At 39.6% G+C, this 16024-nt stretch overlaps 1 protein-coding gene across 1 annotated transcript in view; it reads left to right on the forward strand.

Moving 5' to 3' along the window:
• Positions 1 to 9852: 9852 nt before the first annotated feature.
• LOC107568164 (germ cell-specific gene 1-like protein) overlaps positions 9853 to 16024 on the forward strand; it is a 33039-nt gene continuing 26867 nt past the window's right edge. The window contains exon 1 of the mRNA XM_016254075.1: positions 9853 to 10320. Within this exon, the coding sequence (XP_016109561.1) occupies positions 10032 to 10320 (289 nt within the window). The 5' untranslated portion in view covers positions 9853 to 10031. The remainder of the gene's footprint in view (positions 10321 to 16024) is intronic.

Genomic DNA, 16024 nt, shown 5'->3' on the forward strand with positions numbered 1-16024 from the left:
GTCAAACACAATGCGTTGCATATAAAACAGACACCCAACAGTTTATTTATTTATTTTGCACACAATATAATTCAATACTGTGGTTTACAGTTTATAGACCTCATCACTTGGCAGTCATTATTATTTAAGGAAATTACGGGGCATTAGAGTTTTTATTCATTAAAATAAAGTAAAAATACACATCAAAAACACAGTGTTTAATAGGCACAAGCTTTGCTGTTAAGCAGAAGATTACAGAGGACGGCATCACACTAAGTCTGTGGTAAACCCATGGAAATCAAATCTCATAAGTGTTTGACCAGTGCAGAACATGTTGCTTGAAACAGTCACTTTATTGAACCAAAGGATTAGGGCTCACATGCACATTAAACGGAAACAAAATATGCTACATGGAAGGAAACAAGGATAAACCACAATCAACAGATTGCAATATATATTACACACCACAAGAGTACAGTAATATTATCAACATAAAAGTCTGTTTGAGGCTCTATGGGAGCATATGCTGGGGTCCCAGATGTCAGACTCTGTTGAGTGTGTGTTTTGCTCCCCCACATGCTCCAGGTTATGTCCATGCCCATATTTGGTCCTTCCTGTTTCCTGTTCCTATTATGTTTATTGATCCCAGGTGTTTCTCGTCTTCCCATTCTCATGTCTTGTGTATTTAAGGTGTTTCCTGTTTTGAGTTCTCTGTCTGGTTTTGAACGTCGATCCCCGTGTCCTACGTGTGATTCCTGTGATGTCAGTAAAGACTGTTAATCCTGATTCTCCTGCGTTCTCCTCGCTCCTTGTTCCTCACTCCTCACTGTAGGCACACCGTGACAGAAAACCGGACAGATACAGAAAAGTAAGCGGCGCCCCTTCTCCCCGTTTTGTTTTCGTTTTGAAAAGTCTTTTTGTTTCCTGTTTGTTTCAACCCCGCGATCAGGGAAATCGCAACTCTTTTCTCTGCCTTAGCCCGGCTTGCCGCGTTGACGGCATTGGATGACGCCACCATCAATTCTCTATTCTGGCTCGGGGCCAACTACCATCGCCCCATGGACCTCCCAGACACCAAGGGACTATGCTGGAGGGAAGCGATCTACCGGTGTCTGGGGAGTGTCCGGGCCATGGCTCTCTCTAGCCCGCCGGCTGCTCCAAAGTCAAGTGCAAAATCAAGTCAGTGCCAGCTCCTCGAAAGCGCCTTGCTGTGCCTGCTCCTCCAGAGCACCCTCCAGTGTCAGCTCTTCGTAAGCACCTCCCAGTTCCTGAATCCAGCCCAGAGTGGGCTCCTGTCCCCGAGTTTAGCCCAGTGAGGGCTCCTGTCCCCGAGTTTAGCCCAGTGAGGGCTCCTGTCCCCGAGTTTAGCCCAGTGAGGGCTCCTGTCCCCGAGTTTAGCCCAGTGAGGGCTCCTGTCCCCGAGTTTAGCCCAGTGAGGGCTCCTGTCCCCGAGTTTAGCCCAGTGAGGGCTCCTGTCCCCGAGTTTAGCCCAGAGAGGGTTAGGGTGGCAAGGCCATGGCTACAGAGGCTGTCCAGCCATGGCCTCCCTGAGTTCCCTACTCCGCCATGGCCTCCTGAACTGTCTGCTCCTCCATGGCATCCTGAACTGTCTGCTCCACCATGGCCTCCTGAACTGCCTGCTCCGTCATGGCTCCCCGAGCTCCCTGTGCCACCATGGCACCCTGGACTGCCTGATCCGCCCTGGAGGTATTCCCCGTGTCCTAGTCCTGCACCAGCCTCCAGGGCGCCCACCCCACCTCCCTGGTCGAATTGTTACGGTGCGGGACACGCCCTCCGGGAGGGGGGAGTAATGTCAGACTATATACATACACATTTAGGGTGGCAAGGCCATGGCTACAGAGGCTGTCCAGCCATGGCCTCCCTGAGTTCCCTACTCCGCCATGGCCTCCTGAACTGTCTGCTCCTCCATGGCATCCTGAACTGTCTGCTCCACCATGGCCTCCTGAACTGCCTGCTCCGTCATGGCTCCCCGAGCTCCCTGTGCCACCATGGCACCCTGGACTGCCTGATCCGCCCTGGAGGTATTCCCCGTGTCCTAGTCCTGCACCAGCCTCCAGGGCGCCCACCCCACCTCCCTGGTCGAATTGTTACGGTGCGGGACACGCCCTCCGGGAGGGGGGAGTAATGTCAGACTATATACATACACATTTCATTTAATCACAGAAAATAAAATTATGTTGTACATAATAATGTAATATTTACATTGTTTCAATAAAACATGAACTAAGAGGATAGAGGTCATTTTCAAACACCTTCATCATAGATTCATGTATAATCGACACTGTGTTGTTCTGCTACATAAAAACTGGATGTGTTGGTGTAACTTAATGTATTTATTTGGTTATATAAACCTATTTTTGATTTCAATTTAAACTTTTTAGGTTATTTAACTTTTTAGACATTTTTATAATGCTTATTGAGCTTGAGAGACATATTTGAGAATATAAATTTAGGGGGGGGGGACAGTTGATGTGTAGAATAATTGCATTAGCATTGTTTTGGATTAAAGATTCCTTTGTATCATTTTGTTACAAGCATCAAAGCTGGGGCCATTTCTGAGGCCTTTAGTCAAATCGTAATTTGATTAATTTGTCTCGGGGGACCACCAAATAAATCTAAACAAGAGAAGAGGTCACACTACGCTCTTTCAAGAGCTAAATAGTCTAATTGCTGCCTAGAGATTAAGGCACTGGGCGAGTCAAACACTTATGGAGCACTGAATTCAAGCGAGACCCATTACAATGAATCACCATTATGCTGCTCCAATGGGAACAGCACGAGCCAGGATTCAGTTTACTCACTTGTGGGGAAACTAAAAGAAATCAATAGATTTCAAAAATAATTTTTCAGTCATATTTTGGTTGTATATGTTCAGTCATGTTATGAGCTGATATATGCTTCTTCGGAGATTAACAAAGTTCTTTGACTTACATTAGCCTACATTTTTGTCAGATCACCAAATTGGTTTTAATCATGATTTTATAAAGAAAAGGAGAATAAAACCTAAAGAATAAAAAATTCTATGTGAAACCTAAAATTTGTCTCCTGGCATCAGGCTGTAATATCTCTTTTGATTCTAAAATTTTGTGTTTTATTATACATATGTACTGTACAATATATAACGCAGGATTTAGGGTGTCAACAGGGTAATAGGCTAACCATAGAGTAGACCAATAGAGACTTTTTTCCAATTCACATTATAGGGAAGAGAACTGCTACCCCGCTGGTGTTGTTGCTGAACAGTGTCACTTTAGAAAACTTGGTAATTTTTAAACATTAATATCATCTTGGATTATTTTCTAATCACTACCTCCCTTGCCTACTTGAAGGGAACGCCCCTGTGAAACATGAGATATGATCAAATTTGGAAATATGCAGGGGATAATCTTCATAAATCCATCTTTCTTAGAGCCACACAGTTCTTATACTGAAATGAACCTTATCTAACGAGACATCTCAGAAACATTATCTAATTTCTCAAAAAAGCATCTGTTATCAAGAGCAAGCAGGAGTTACCATCAGTCATGTCAATGTGTTGAGGAAAGAGCTGTGCATGACATCTTATATTAATTCAAAACAACACAGGTGTGCCCATATTTGTTAATTTTTGAAGTTTCATAAAAATGTTTTTAATATGTCTTCAAACTATTGGTTAGAATCTCCATTTATAGAAAGTTCACATGGCTCCTTCAAAAGCAAACTCTTTTTGGAAGCATAATAAGATTCTTGTGACAGCTCATTAATGCATTTTCCGTTGGCTATTAATCTCTCTCTTGTCATTAACAATGGCCTTCTTAACCTGTTTGCATACTGTCTCATTCTCTCTGGCACTCTGTGTCTGCTCTTCTCTAAATTCAGCTCGCTTATTCCCACCTGCTATAAAAACTCAGCATGATTTGTGTACCCAATGTTGTCAATATACCCAGGTGGAACAAGGGCTCTTTAAGTTGGATAATATATTGTAAACAAAGTCTTCAGTCGCAGGTTTTTGGGAGAGGCACATTAAAGATTAAATATTGATCCTTCACAGTCCTTTGGTGCGTCATATTTCCTGCCGCCGATGGAGGAATGCTTTAAGACAGCAGGCGGCATGTAGAAGAAAGAGACGCACGTCCGTACAGGAGCTCAATGGCCAGCTATCAGTCTTTTTACAATCCTTTTCTCATTCTCCCAGTCTGGAAAGAGGGTCTGCTCAAAACGTCAGTGGAGGCATCTGATGACTCGTAAAGATTTCTGCTCCAAAGCCTCAGCTGGGGAGAGAAAACTATAATTGGAATTGACAAGCTGGTAAGATATTGCCGGTGCTTTTTGAGAAAGAATATAAGTTATTTCTAAAAAAGAAAGTTCTTTGAAGTTAGCCATGTCACAGATATAACCCATCGAACGCAATACAGATGTGGATTTATAACTTTTATAACCAAACACACAAAAACAAGAGAGTAGAAGGCAATCTCACACAACCTGACAAGAGAATGAATAAAATATGGCAAAGTAAAGCCGACGCATGTGGGATTCAAAGTGAGTGAGATATCCAAAACATTATTCCAGGCTGGGATTTAGGTTGATATCCCTGATGCATTCATTACAAAGTCAAATTTTCTAAATAATTGGCAACAGAAGTATATTTTATCAGACACTCTTGGTAAGGTTGCTCTAGTAAATAAATTAATTAATCGAATGAAATGCAGACAGGGGCTTCCTGAATTCTCAAAAGATTTGGGTACCAAAATATTACATATTTAATGTTGTGGCTTTTGTTTTATTAATGAAAGCAACCACATGCTCAAATTGGAAAATCAATAGAATGTGTTACATAATATAAATCCCCCAGATTAATCAGCATAGATGCCAATGAAGGAAGTGTTTGCATCTTCCTTATACAGTATCTGTTCCTGGATTTAAAAAAAAAATAGTAAAGTGAAGTGCGTGCATTCATCAGAGAGTTATATTGTAATAGCCTTGTTTCGCTCACCATAGAGAGGCTTCAGATTTACACCACCTTTCCACTCTCAGGCCACCGCATTGATGGATTCCACTGAGCTTGTTTGCTTTGCTCCCTCTATTCCTAAATCAGAAATGAACACGGCCCAACAGAAGATCATTCTTGTTGTGTGCCGCACCATCTGTGAAATAGAGGTTCAGAGAATGGCCGGGGCAAGGGCATCTGATGAGTCAGGGAGGAACTGTGGAAATGAGACAGCGCGAAAGCCTCCCGAGGAACTTTTGTACAGCACTTCAAAAGATTTTAATTAAAGGAGGATGAAGAACAGCATGTGCACCTGAAACATCACAAGGGATGAAATTTATGCACATTCATCTGCGAATCCAATAAGATTCCCATATCAAGTGTTTACGAAGCTGAGTCATCATGCTCATAACAGTCGACATTCACAGATGCTTTAAAATAGAAATATAAGGGGTAAACAATTCTTTGTTTGCAGTCTTCATTCCTAGGACTACAGATTCCTGGTTCATCTGTGGCAGTAGGTTCTTAGATAATGTTATAGTCTGATCTTTCTCACCATATGGATGTTATTCAGACCAAGACATTTTCTTTTCTTGTTTTTTAAATGTAAAGATTTTTTTTGTTTGTTTTGTTTTAATCAAGAATGAACAGTTTTAATAACAGGAGGTAAAAATGTAATCAATACTGGGCACAATCAGGAGGAAGGAAGTACCAGGGATGACATGAATTTGAGCCGTTGACTTTGAGCATCTGTAGAGGTGTAAAGGTGACACATAAACATCTGTCAACACCTTTTTTCTCTGCCCCTTCAGAGGTTACGAGATAAGACAGGCTAACAGCTGTTCTCATGGCAGATTAAAAACCCACCATTCAGGCACTAACCAACTCTAATATCAGAGCAAATGTAGTTAGTCCAGTCATGGTCAAAACAAGTCAAATCTAAGTTTCCTTAATCTTTTGTAATTAGTTTTATATAGTATGAGAACATACTGTGAATTTTAGGACTCAAAACTTCCTTCCACACCGTTAAGGAGAAAAAGAGAAATTATTGAAACAAGCTGCAAAAATGACATATTTGTTACATCAGATTGCATCAAAACATGCCTTCATACAGAGGATGCAGGATAGACAATATTACTCCTAAACACCAGAGGGGGAAAAAAACAATAAGAGTTTTGAATCTTAGTCTGATCTTAACAGTATTATGGCACATTATAAACTTGCATTCATATACAATATTGACAGTTACTGTGTTTTTGCTTCAGCAAAACCAAACTGAGTTGTTCCTGTATGAATCAATGTTTTGAGTGAGTCAGGGAATGATTCAGTGACAGTGTTTTGAATGAATCAATTGAATGAATAAGGCAATGACTCACTCATAAAGACAGTCATCCAGAAATATGTACGCTAACCTCATTACAACCTTGTGACGCATCCAGATCCAAGGTATCTTGTAAATCAATAGAGACTCACAGAGTAAACAACAGTTTGTGTCTGAGTTCAAGAGTCGTTAATGCATTAATGGCCAGGAATGAGGAGATGAGAGGAGGAAAAGAGCCCTCTGATCATGCTGTTAGGTTAATCATGGCAATTCTGGGAACTACCTGGGGAGACAGTCTGCATTTGTATGAACAGAATATGAATGAGCCTTCCCCTGAATACATAGCACATAGAGAATGTACAATTAAGATTTAAACCTAGCTAAACAGGCCAAACTATACTCTCTCTGCTTGTTAAACTTCTGAAATAAAAAATATTACTGGCGAAAATCAAAACAATCATCAGAAATGCCTTCAAAAACATGAATTTAGGCAATCTTGTCAGATCTTGTACTAGTTTCTACTGAAATGGGAACGACCAGGCCTCTAGACACAGCCCTGGTTATCGTCCTTTTGTCCAAATCCATCACATTCCAATTTGCATAAATATCATTAACCTCTCAAAATAATGGACTTCCAAAGTTTATGCCATACAAATTTGATGGAAATGGTATTTTGAAAATGACTCCTGACTGTGGAATGGATTCCTAGATTACTTTCACAGCATTTCATTGGCTGTTGTGCACAAATCGAGGCATGATTTATTGGAAGGGACTGGTGGTTGCATGGACTGCTCTTACATAATATTGCAGTCCAGACAGTATGGTCTGTAGCAATATTAACTCAGAAAAACTCAGAATCAAAAGGGAGGGAATTGAATGAATGCACTGACAAAGAACAAGACATGGTCTGTTTTTATGAAGCCAGCAACCGTTATCTAACCAAAATGGTTCAGAAAAGAGGTCAAATCTGTCTGTGAAGCTCCATGGTCAGAATGGCGGATGTCAATGTCACATTGTAATCAAGTGTTTGAGTGAGCATGCAGAGCATCCCTTGCTACTGCAGATCTTGTTTGTTGAGTGTGTTTTAGTGTGATCTGAAGGCATGACTGAGCAAAATTTAATTTGAATTGACAGCCGGAGAAGTGACGCTACCACCTGCCTGTTTGTCAGCGTGTTACGCTCAATTTGCTATGGCTTATCAAAAAGGGTGTCTTTGTTTTTTTTCCATCTCATCTCAGCATAGGGATAAATATGGTAAAATAAACAATGGCAAGAGTTTATTTTTGTGCTCAGAAATCTCAAGACAGACACACAGTGTATTGTTGTATTCCAGTGATTCAGGTATGCTTGTGTAAGATGACAGAAATATGGATTTCTAGGCTTCTGCTAAATGTGTTTGAGGTAGAAATGGTATTTCATGATGTTGAGAATTATTTCATGAATGTCAAGTTGACTGCAAAACAGGGTCAGGCTTTGTAACCTCCTGCCACGAAGAAAACATTAGCTGACAGCTGGGCCATGCTCTCCATCCTAACGGAGAGGACCATATCAGAAGCTCTAACCCTTGTAATCATTGAACACAAATCACACACAAACATACATTGAACATGTTGTGGCAGCTGATCACTTGACATGATAAAATATAAGCTTTAAATTACAACCTGTTTTATTACCGCCATGGCATATCTAACTATAAATGCAAAGCACTGGGTATTTACAGAGTCACCGTTATGACAGGTTTATTTTCAGATATGAAATTTGATTCCTGTTGTATAAATGACAAAATAATGTTAAGCTATAATGTTCACAATACGACAAGCCTGAGCCCTGTGAGAAATTTCACCCTTTAACAGAGTGCAACTCATACACCATTTTATTGATTAAGGAGGAACCATAAAATTATATGTGATGAGTTCTTGCTGTGAGTGGTCTGTCTGAGACAGAGGTCTGTGTTTAAATCAATAAAAGCTGATTTTGCTCTATACACACTAATTCAGTAAAGAATTAATAGATTCAAAGCTCTTACAGGGCATATAAAATGCCCATAAAATTAAGTTTGTGAAAAGAGCCAAATAGCAGCAAATATTGAATGTTTAACAGGGCTATCGTTATATCAGGGTCAATGATAAATAAAGATGTCCAAGATTATGATACGAAGAGTCTTTCCCCCCCACAAATCTATAATCTAATTTAAGTTCTTAAAAATGTTATCTGTGTGCAATTGTATGAGTTTAAATATAAGTCTGAGTGTGTGTATATATATATATATATATATACTGTATATAACAAAAGTCGTGTTCGCTTGGAGGTAACCATACTAAAAGTACAACAGTACGTACGTCGCTCCAGCGCTTTAAGTACAACGACAAAAGTGTCATTGTCTGTTAGATTTTCTCATCACATATAAAATCACAATTTACAGTCTTTAGCCCCTTTCACACATACAGTCTTTACTGGTAAATTACCGTTCAGAGATCATGTGTGAACAGGATCTTTTCAAAAATACCGGTAAATTTGTTCCGGTAATTTACCGGTATGAGAAGTTGTAACATTAGCCTACCAGTAAATTACCGGTAATGCGCTCTGTGGGAAGTATGAACGCAGAATGAGATTACCGGTGTGAGCACGTACAAGTTCAGAACGCGCTGACGTAAGACGTCTACTTTGGGCCAGTCATAACTTTCTGACACAGATGATGCAATTACTCTGCGCTGTAGTTCAGTTTGAATTCGTCTAATGCAATGTGTCTGGGCCAAAAGCGCTGCATGAATATGAATGTTTGACACAAAAATGAAAACATCAACAAAAACACTGACAGCGTTTACAAACACAACACCTGGATGCGCAGGCGTTTAGAGGTCATTTCCATTTAATGATGTCACAGAATTTACTGGTATTTTGAAATTGACAGAATGGTGCTTTCCAAAAAGACAGAATATCACTGTAATTTCCGGTTCCGGTAATTTTACAGCAATTTACTGTGTGTGAAAGGGGCTTTTATTAAGTCTATAAGACAATTAAGGGTTGGCTAACTTTGCTTGACCCACCAAAGAACAAAAAATAAAAAATAAAAATAAATAAATAAATCCTATTAAAAACAAGTCCCAGAAAAAAGTCAAGTCTTTGTATAATTCGCACACTGACGTCATTGAGCCATGATTACTTTTACACAATAGACTGATGATAGCATTACTTTGGGACTATCTTTAACTCGTGTAACAAGAAGGCTTTAAAAACAATTGAAATGTGTAAGTCTTTTAATCTTTTCCTTTGATGTGATCTTTTGTGATTAGTTATATACCCCTGTCTTGTACCCTGTAGTTTTAGTTTTCTTGTTTTGTTTTTTTTCTTATTATTTATTTTGTTCTACATTGTGACTGCTTTTCTCTTTGTCTATATAATGTTCTTAATAAAAAAAAATAGACTGATGATCCCAATAGGTTCTAAAAACAGTTTGAGAGAGAGAGAGAGAGAGAGCGAGAGAGAGAGAGAGAGTCACAACAGTTGGCAGCGTGAGTGCTTGTCTCAAAGATGCCTCAGAGGTCTTTCTTACTTGAGTCACGTCTCCATGCGAATGGATCCACCTGCGAGCACCGGAGGAGTGATGCTCATTTCATATGTGTGAAGATCAAACCTGTCACTGTCACTTCGGGCCGGTAAGCAGAGGTGAGGTGAGCGCAGCCGCTGCGCTTTCCTCATACCGATCAAGATTTTTCAAGTGTGTGAGCCACTTCTTACAGGACTATGAAGACCACTCGAAAATGCCGTGCTCTGCTGTCTGTGGGGTTAAATCTTCTGGCACTCTTATTCTCAACGACGGCGTTCATCACGACCTACTGGTGCGAAGGGACTCAGAGGGTCCCCAAACCCAACTGCAGTAAGGAAAGACGGCATAATTGTATTGACTATGGGGTGAACGAGACAGACCCGAGTAAAGTTCACTATAGCTGGGAAACTGGTGACGACCGATTTCTCTTTAGGCATTTTCACACGGGGATCTGGTACTCTTGTGAGGAGAATATCCACGGAGGAGGTGAGAGTTCGTTAAGTCCGTTACATTTCAAATTTCAAAGCCAAGGCATTCAGTGAGGCTGGGTGGTTTTTATTGCTTATTTGTCTGAAACTGGCTGTTTTTTTTGGCTGTTTATGTCTCAAACTTTGATATAACATTCCCATATTTGTCCTCTATACTTTGAAATGAATCCCTAAACTGTGTAAATGAATGTCAAAGAGTGCTGTTATTACGTGCTGTACCTCACTCTCTACATGGGCTTTTTTGATTTACATTTGAAAACGTACTAATAAACAGCTAATATGCTAGTAACATGCATGCTAATAGCAACTAGTTGATAGAATTGGTCCCTAAAGTGTTACCGAAATATTTTAATTTATAATATGTACAGTATAGTAAAAAAAAAAAACATATAGCAACTTTAAAAACATAACAGGGTGTTTGTGTCAGTCACTTAAATGTGGCCGATATACACATTTGTGTTGTCTTTGTGGGTCCAGTATGTGGGAAAGTGTTACAACCCTTCCCTTCAGTTCATTTTTAGAGTTTTAGACATTCAGGTGAAAAGCTTGTGCATTATTAAACAAAAGAACCTGCTAATTTAGATGATATCTGTCAATTAATGTCCATTAGCATTCAGTAACATTATTAAATTATATATAATTAAGTTATATAGAGTGTTCTTGCACTGTGGGGAAAACTTCCAACAGGTCGTGTGTAAAGCAGTGTGGATGTTTTGCGCAATAGATTTGAGGGGAATGATTGTGTGCCAGCAGCTTTGGAAACATCTGTCAGGATTTACTTACTCTCAATGAGTTTTGAGGAAGTTGGTAAAGGCACCATTAGATAACCACATTCCCCATGGAACACAGTGAAATAAGCAGCTCTTGGATAGCCTCATATTTTCAAAGGATGCTCTCTTTAAAATGTTTTTTTTAATCAGACGGGTAAGTTTTGTCACAAATTCTATGTTAGATCATTGTGAATTATTGGTTAGTGAACATACATCAAGATTATCCTGCAAAAGGAATAGAATATGAAAGGAAAGTGTCGCTGTGTCTTTTGCTTCTTGTTTAATTAAATCGGTTTTCAGAATAATCACAGATTTACTGACATAATGTCTTCAATACGCAGACATAAACAGAAAGTTTAGTATTGTATTCAATTTAATCCAACAGACTTTGTAAAAGGGAGCGAGAGAAGGTCAGTGTGTGTTACGCTGATGAGGATTAAGTTATGTGACTTAATGAGTTTTTTTTTCTATTTTGGTAAGCATTGCTGTTGACATTCTCTTCTATCTAGTGATCAATGGGATTTATGATTAATCTGACAACGGTGTCAGACAAGCTTTGTGCTGAAAGCTCATCACACATCCACACAATCTTCGCATAATGATTTATTATCATCATTAACATAATATTCTAAACCTATAACATTTGTGCATGCAATGTCATCTTACAGACTTATCGGGGCATGAGTAGAAGAAATCAAGAAAGTAAACCAAAGTCAAGATGGTTTTGACAACTGGTCAGTTGTCAGTTGCTTTTATCAATTCTCCTTAACATCTTGGTGATGTTTTGAACCCCTTTCATGTGTAAATATACAAGCAGTTTAACTGCCTATACTGCAGAGCCATCAATAACTGCAACGATTTATAAAGTGACTAAAATGTCCAAGAATTTGACTGATAGTTCCGGTGGTGGAGTGGCACAGCCAAATTCATAGAGAGCATGAAAACATAGCGTGCTAATTAATAAATCATGCTTAAAGATCTCTTCTCTTTGCCCATTGCCTGATCACAGGACCACATAATAATGCTAATGGCCATCAAATCATCCACTCTCATTACCAATGCAATTACCCTCCACCAACCTCAGATAGCAGATTAAACTCATTAGAGGTCAATCAAAAGCCAGGGGTCTAATATTGGAAGAACAGGAATGAATTGAATGCAGATTATTACAGTTTTTAAATCCATAATGAATGAGTCAGCCCATATCATTCTGATTCCCACTGGGTAGGCATTGGAAAATGAAATGCTTATTCTTCTTAATATGTATGTGATACAATTGCATCACATTGTGCCTAAGATAGTATTTAGGACTGCCACTAACGACTTTCCCCTTCAGGAACTCGAGCTGCGTCGAGATTCGCTTTGGGAACGCCCCTGCGTGACCGCGTTCTGAAGCACGTGTCCAATCCGTCCAATGGAGCAGCGAGACATCACCAGCAGGGTGACGTAAGCACCAGAAAGCATAAAGGCGCATCTGGCCAGGCGCCACCCAGCTTCTGTTCTTCAGCAGCGCTCTGTGTATGTGGACTCGCCACAGTTAACACTGTCGTCGAGAGGTTCCAGGAGGCAAGAAAGCAAGCGGCGGCGTTTCAACGGTTCCTCCCTCGTCGCTTCCAGGCCCAGGGGGCTGCTGAGCAGGAGCAGCCCCAGCTGTCAGGCTCCTCATATGGCCAGTCACAAAAACAGAGCGTTGCAACCCGTACCCCTCCGCAAAAAGAACGGGGGTCGGGGCGATGCTCTCAGTCGGGGGCCTCTAGACCGAAGACGGATCTGCGGACCGTTATTTTGTCGAAGAGGACCTCGGCTATGCGGTCCTGACGCCAACAGCGTCAGGCCCCTGGGGGGAGCCCCCCAATTGAATCCAGAAAATAATGAAAAACAGAATTTGGTAAAGATAAAACTGTAAAACGCAATTAAATAGACTGGCTTTTTGATTTGTGTCCGATCTAAAACTTGTTTAATATTGACCAAGCATCATTCATTCAAATGTCCACTTAATCTTTAATATTTGGCCATTTCTTTAGGACAGAAATGCTACAGCCACTGTAATTAAAAAATATGTGGACATCAAAACGTGTTAACTCAGAGTGAGGGGTTGAGCTTTTATTTTGAAACCGTGATGTATATCTCCTGAGTTTGCGTAGATTTATAAATGATTTACCTTACAAATCTGATGAAATGGCACACGTTGCGTTCCCAGATGAACGTTATAATAATACCCAAACTCACAACAACATGCAGAGATGGATTTTGAGACGCTCCACACATGTAAATGATAACAGTTCCTGTGGAACTACTGTGAACGGAGCCGCTGTGTGACGCATGTACGTTACTTAACCTACACGCATGTAAATAATTAAAGGGCATATACTGTATTAGAACTGCATCGCATATAATTATTTAATTAAATCGTATAGCGTTTGTGAATTCACAATTATGCTTAATTATGATTTTTAATTGGGTTTAATATATCATGCAGCCTTCGGAAACAGTCTAATAATGTATTTTATGGATTCTCGTCTATGCAAGCAAAATGAAGTCGAGGATTTTTAAAAATCAAAATGTCGAATAAAATCGACGAATCGCGACAGCCCTAATAGTATTCAATAGAGGTCGACCGATAGTGGATTTTGCCGATACCGATAGCTAGGTTGGACCACACTGGCTGATACCGATTAATTAACGTACACAAGTTTACTTCAAGAAGGAACAATTTGGCATAGATGAGTTTGAAGGTCTGTGTTTAAAAAATGGAGCAAACAGAAAGAGAAAGTGCGACCTATATTATAGCTCTATAAATGAAGCACACAGACTTTATTAGAGCCACAGAATTTTTTTTTTTTTACATTAACAATGATTCAGGACCAATATAATGTAATTTAAAGGAAAACTATGTGAATGGTGCTCTGTGGCGCGGCAGGATTTTCTGTCGGCTGCATTTAAATCCGCGTCTGAAGTTTCCCGCTCTGTTCAGCGTGCAGTATCGTGTGTCTAAACAAATAGCATGTGCTGTTAGTGATTTCAACCACTAGAGGCCGCTCTCGCACTGTGTAATGACAGCAGACCCTTCTCAGCCGCTCCAGCAATGGACGCAACCCGGGAAAAAATCGGCATGGATTTTTGTCGATAACCGATAGTTCCAACAATCAACTATCGGTGCCGATTAATCGGCAAAACCGATACATCGGTCGACCTCTAGTATTCAAATGGTAAAAGCATATAGATTCATAGACTGCACATAGCTTTCTTGAATAACTTTGAAATGGCAGCTTTTCTTTTTAAGATTTAAAATAACTCTATTTTAATGTGTGTGACTAGTTTACAAATGAGTCTGTATCCAAAAAAGGGACTAAACTGATGAATCATTGTAGACATTCAATGTTATTGATATAAATGACATGATTACCACAAGTGCCTCACGTAAATGGTGAAATAAAGCCCACTAGAAATTAAATTACTCATGTTCTTGCATCACTGGCCATTTTTGGAATCGGTTAATGTATTTCTCCCGGTGCAGTGAGATTCCTTATTCAAATTGAGGAGAGGTTACCATGGGCCACTTATCTGCCTGGCAGAAGGATTAAACTCCCTCTAGGTACCTTATTTACTGAGGAAAACTCAGGGAAGATGTAATGAGAAAAGAAGTGCACTTAGAAGGTCCAGAATATGAAATCTAGAATATGACTCCCTGTCATGTTCAGTGGCAACCTAATGTGTGATCAGTCATAGTCTAAACTACTTTCTGTGTGATTTTTTTTCTTTACTTCTGCTGTCACTACAGGGTAGGTTTTTGTAAGGACCCACAAGTGGCATATCCTTTCTTTTGATTTCACTGATTGAACCTTCAAAAATCTCATTCTTCCTGGCTGTTTGGCCGTGCAATTTATCGGCATTAATTTGAACTGCTTTTGTACTTTAGCCAAGTTTTTAAATGCTACTTTGAATCTTGATTTCCTAAGGTAATAAAACATTGAAAATCTTGTGGGATTTGTAATGTAGACAATGCAGTACGTAAAGTTTTGTTGAGTCTGTCAAGCCTGGAATTATGAGTTTTGTGTCTGCAGACTTACACAGTAGTGCCAATATATTTATTACATTCTTTGAACTGGGCCACATTGTAAGAGAACTTTGAGCCACAAATAGACACAAAAGGAAATGGAAATATGACAATCCCAATATTTCCACATGAAATAGTTTGAAATGTTTTCTGCACATACTTTAATATGTTGTTGTCTTCACATTATCATGTTACTTTGGATCATCTCTCACTTCTATTTGACCTCTGTCCTTTAGGCAAAGCTAAGCATCTTCTTTTACCCCTCCACTGGCAAGATTATTATTAAAACTTGCAGTTGCAGACTAAAGTTTTATGTAGAAATGGCCTTAAGTCTCAAATTATCCTCACCAGTTTAATTAAAAGTCCTATTTGAGAGAATGCACCAAAAACTCTGTTCTAGCCCAAAGACACAGAACAATCTTTATTACAACAGTTATTTTGGTTTACTTGTTTTATCGAAGCAAGTACAGACTCTCTACAGATTTATATGATCGTAAGTGATTAGTTACAGGAAAAGCATGCTGTATGCTAGCAATTTAACATGACGTTAAGCAGTGAGTGTGAATAAATAAATATATGAATAAATAAATAAATAAGTGAGTGAGTGTGTGTGTGTGTGTGTATCACAATCAAAAACCTCTGACAGACACCAAAATAACACAGAGGTTAACACTAAGAAACACCACAATGCGACCATTTCAGCCGCATTTGCAACTGGCATGCAGGGAAAAAATAGTAGGCTAAATCGTGCGCACGATTTACTATTTAGTTCCCTCGATTTATAAATTGTGCTCACGATTTACTAATTCGTTCCCTCGATTTGCTAAATGGTGCACACGATTTATAAATCGAGAGAACTAATTAGTAAATTGTGC

Source organism: Sinocyclocheilus grahami, unplaced genomic scaffold (assembly GCF_001515645.1).
Source record: "Sinocyclocheilus grahami isolate Dianchi unplaced genomic scaffold, SAMN03320097.WGS_v1.1 scaffold1223.1, whole genome shotgun sequence".
In the NCBI taxonomy this organism is placed as follows: domain Eukaryota; kingdom Metazoa; phylum Chordata; class Actinopteri; order Cypriniformes; family Cyprinidae; genus Sinocyclocheilus; species Sinocyclocheilus grahami.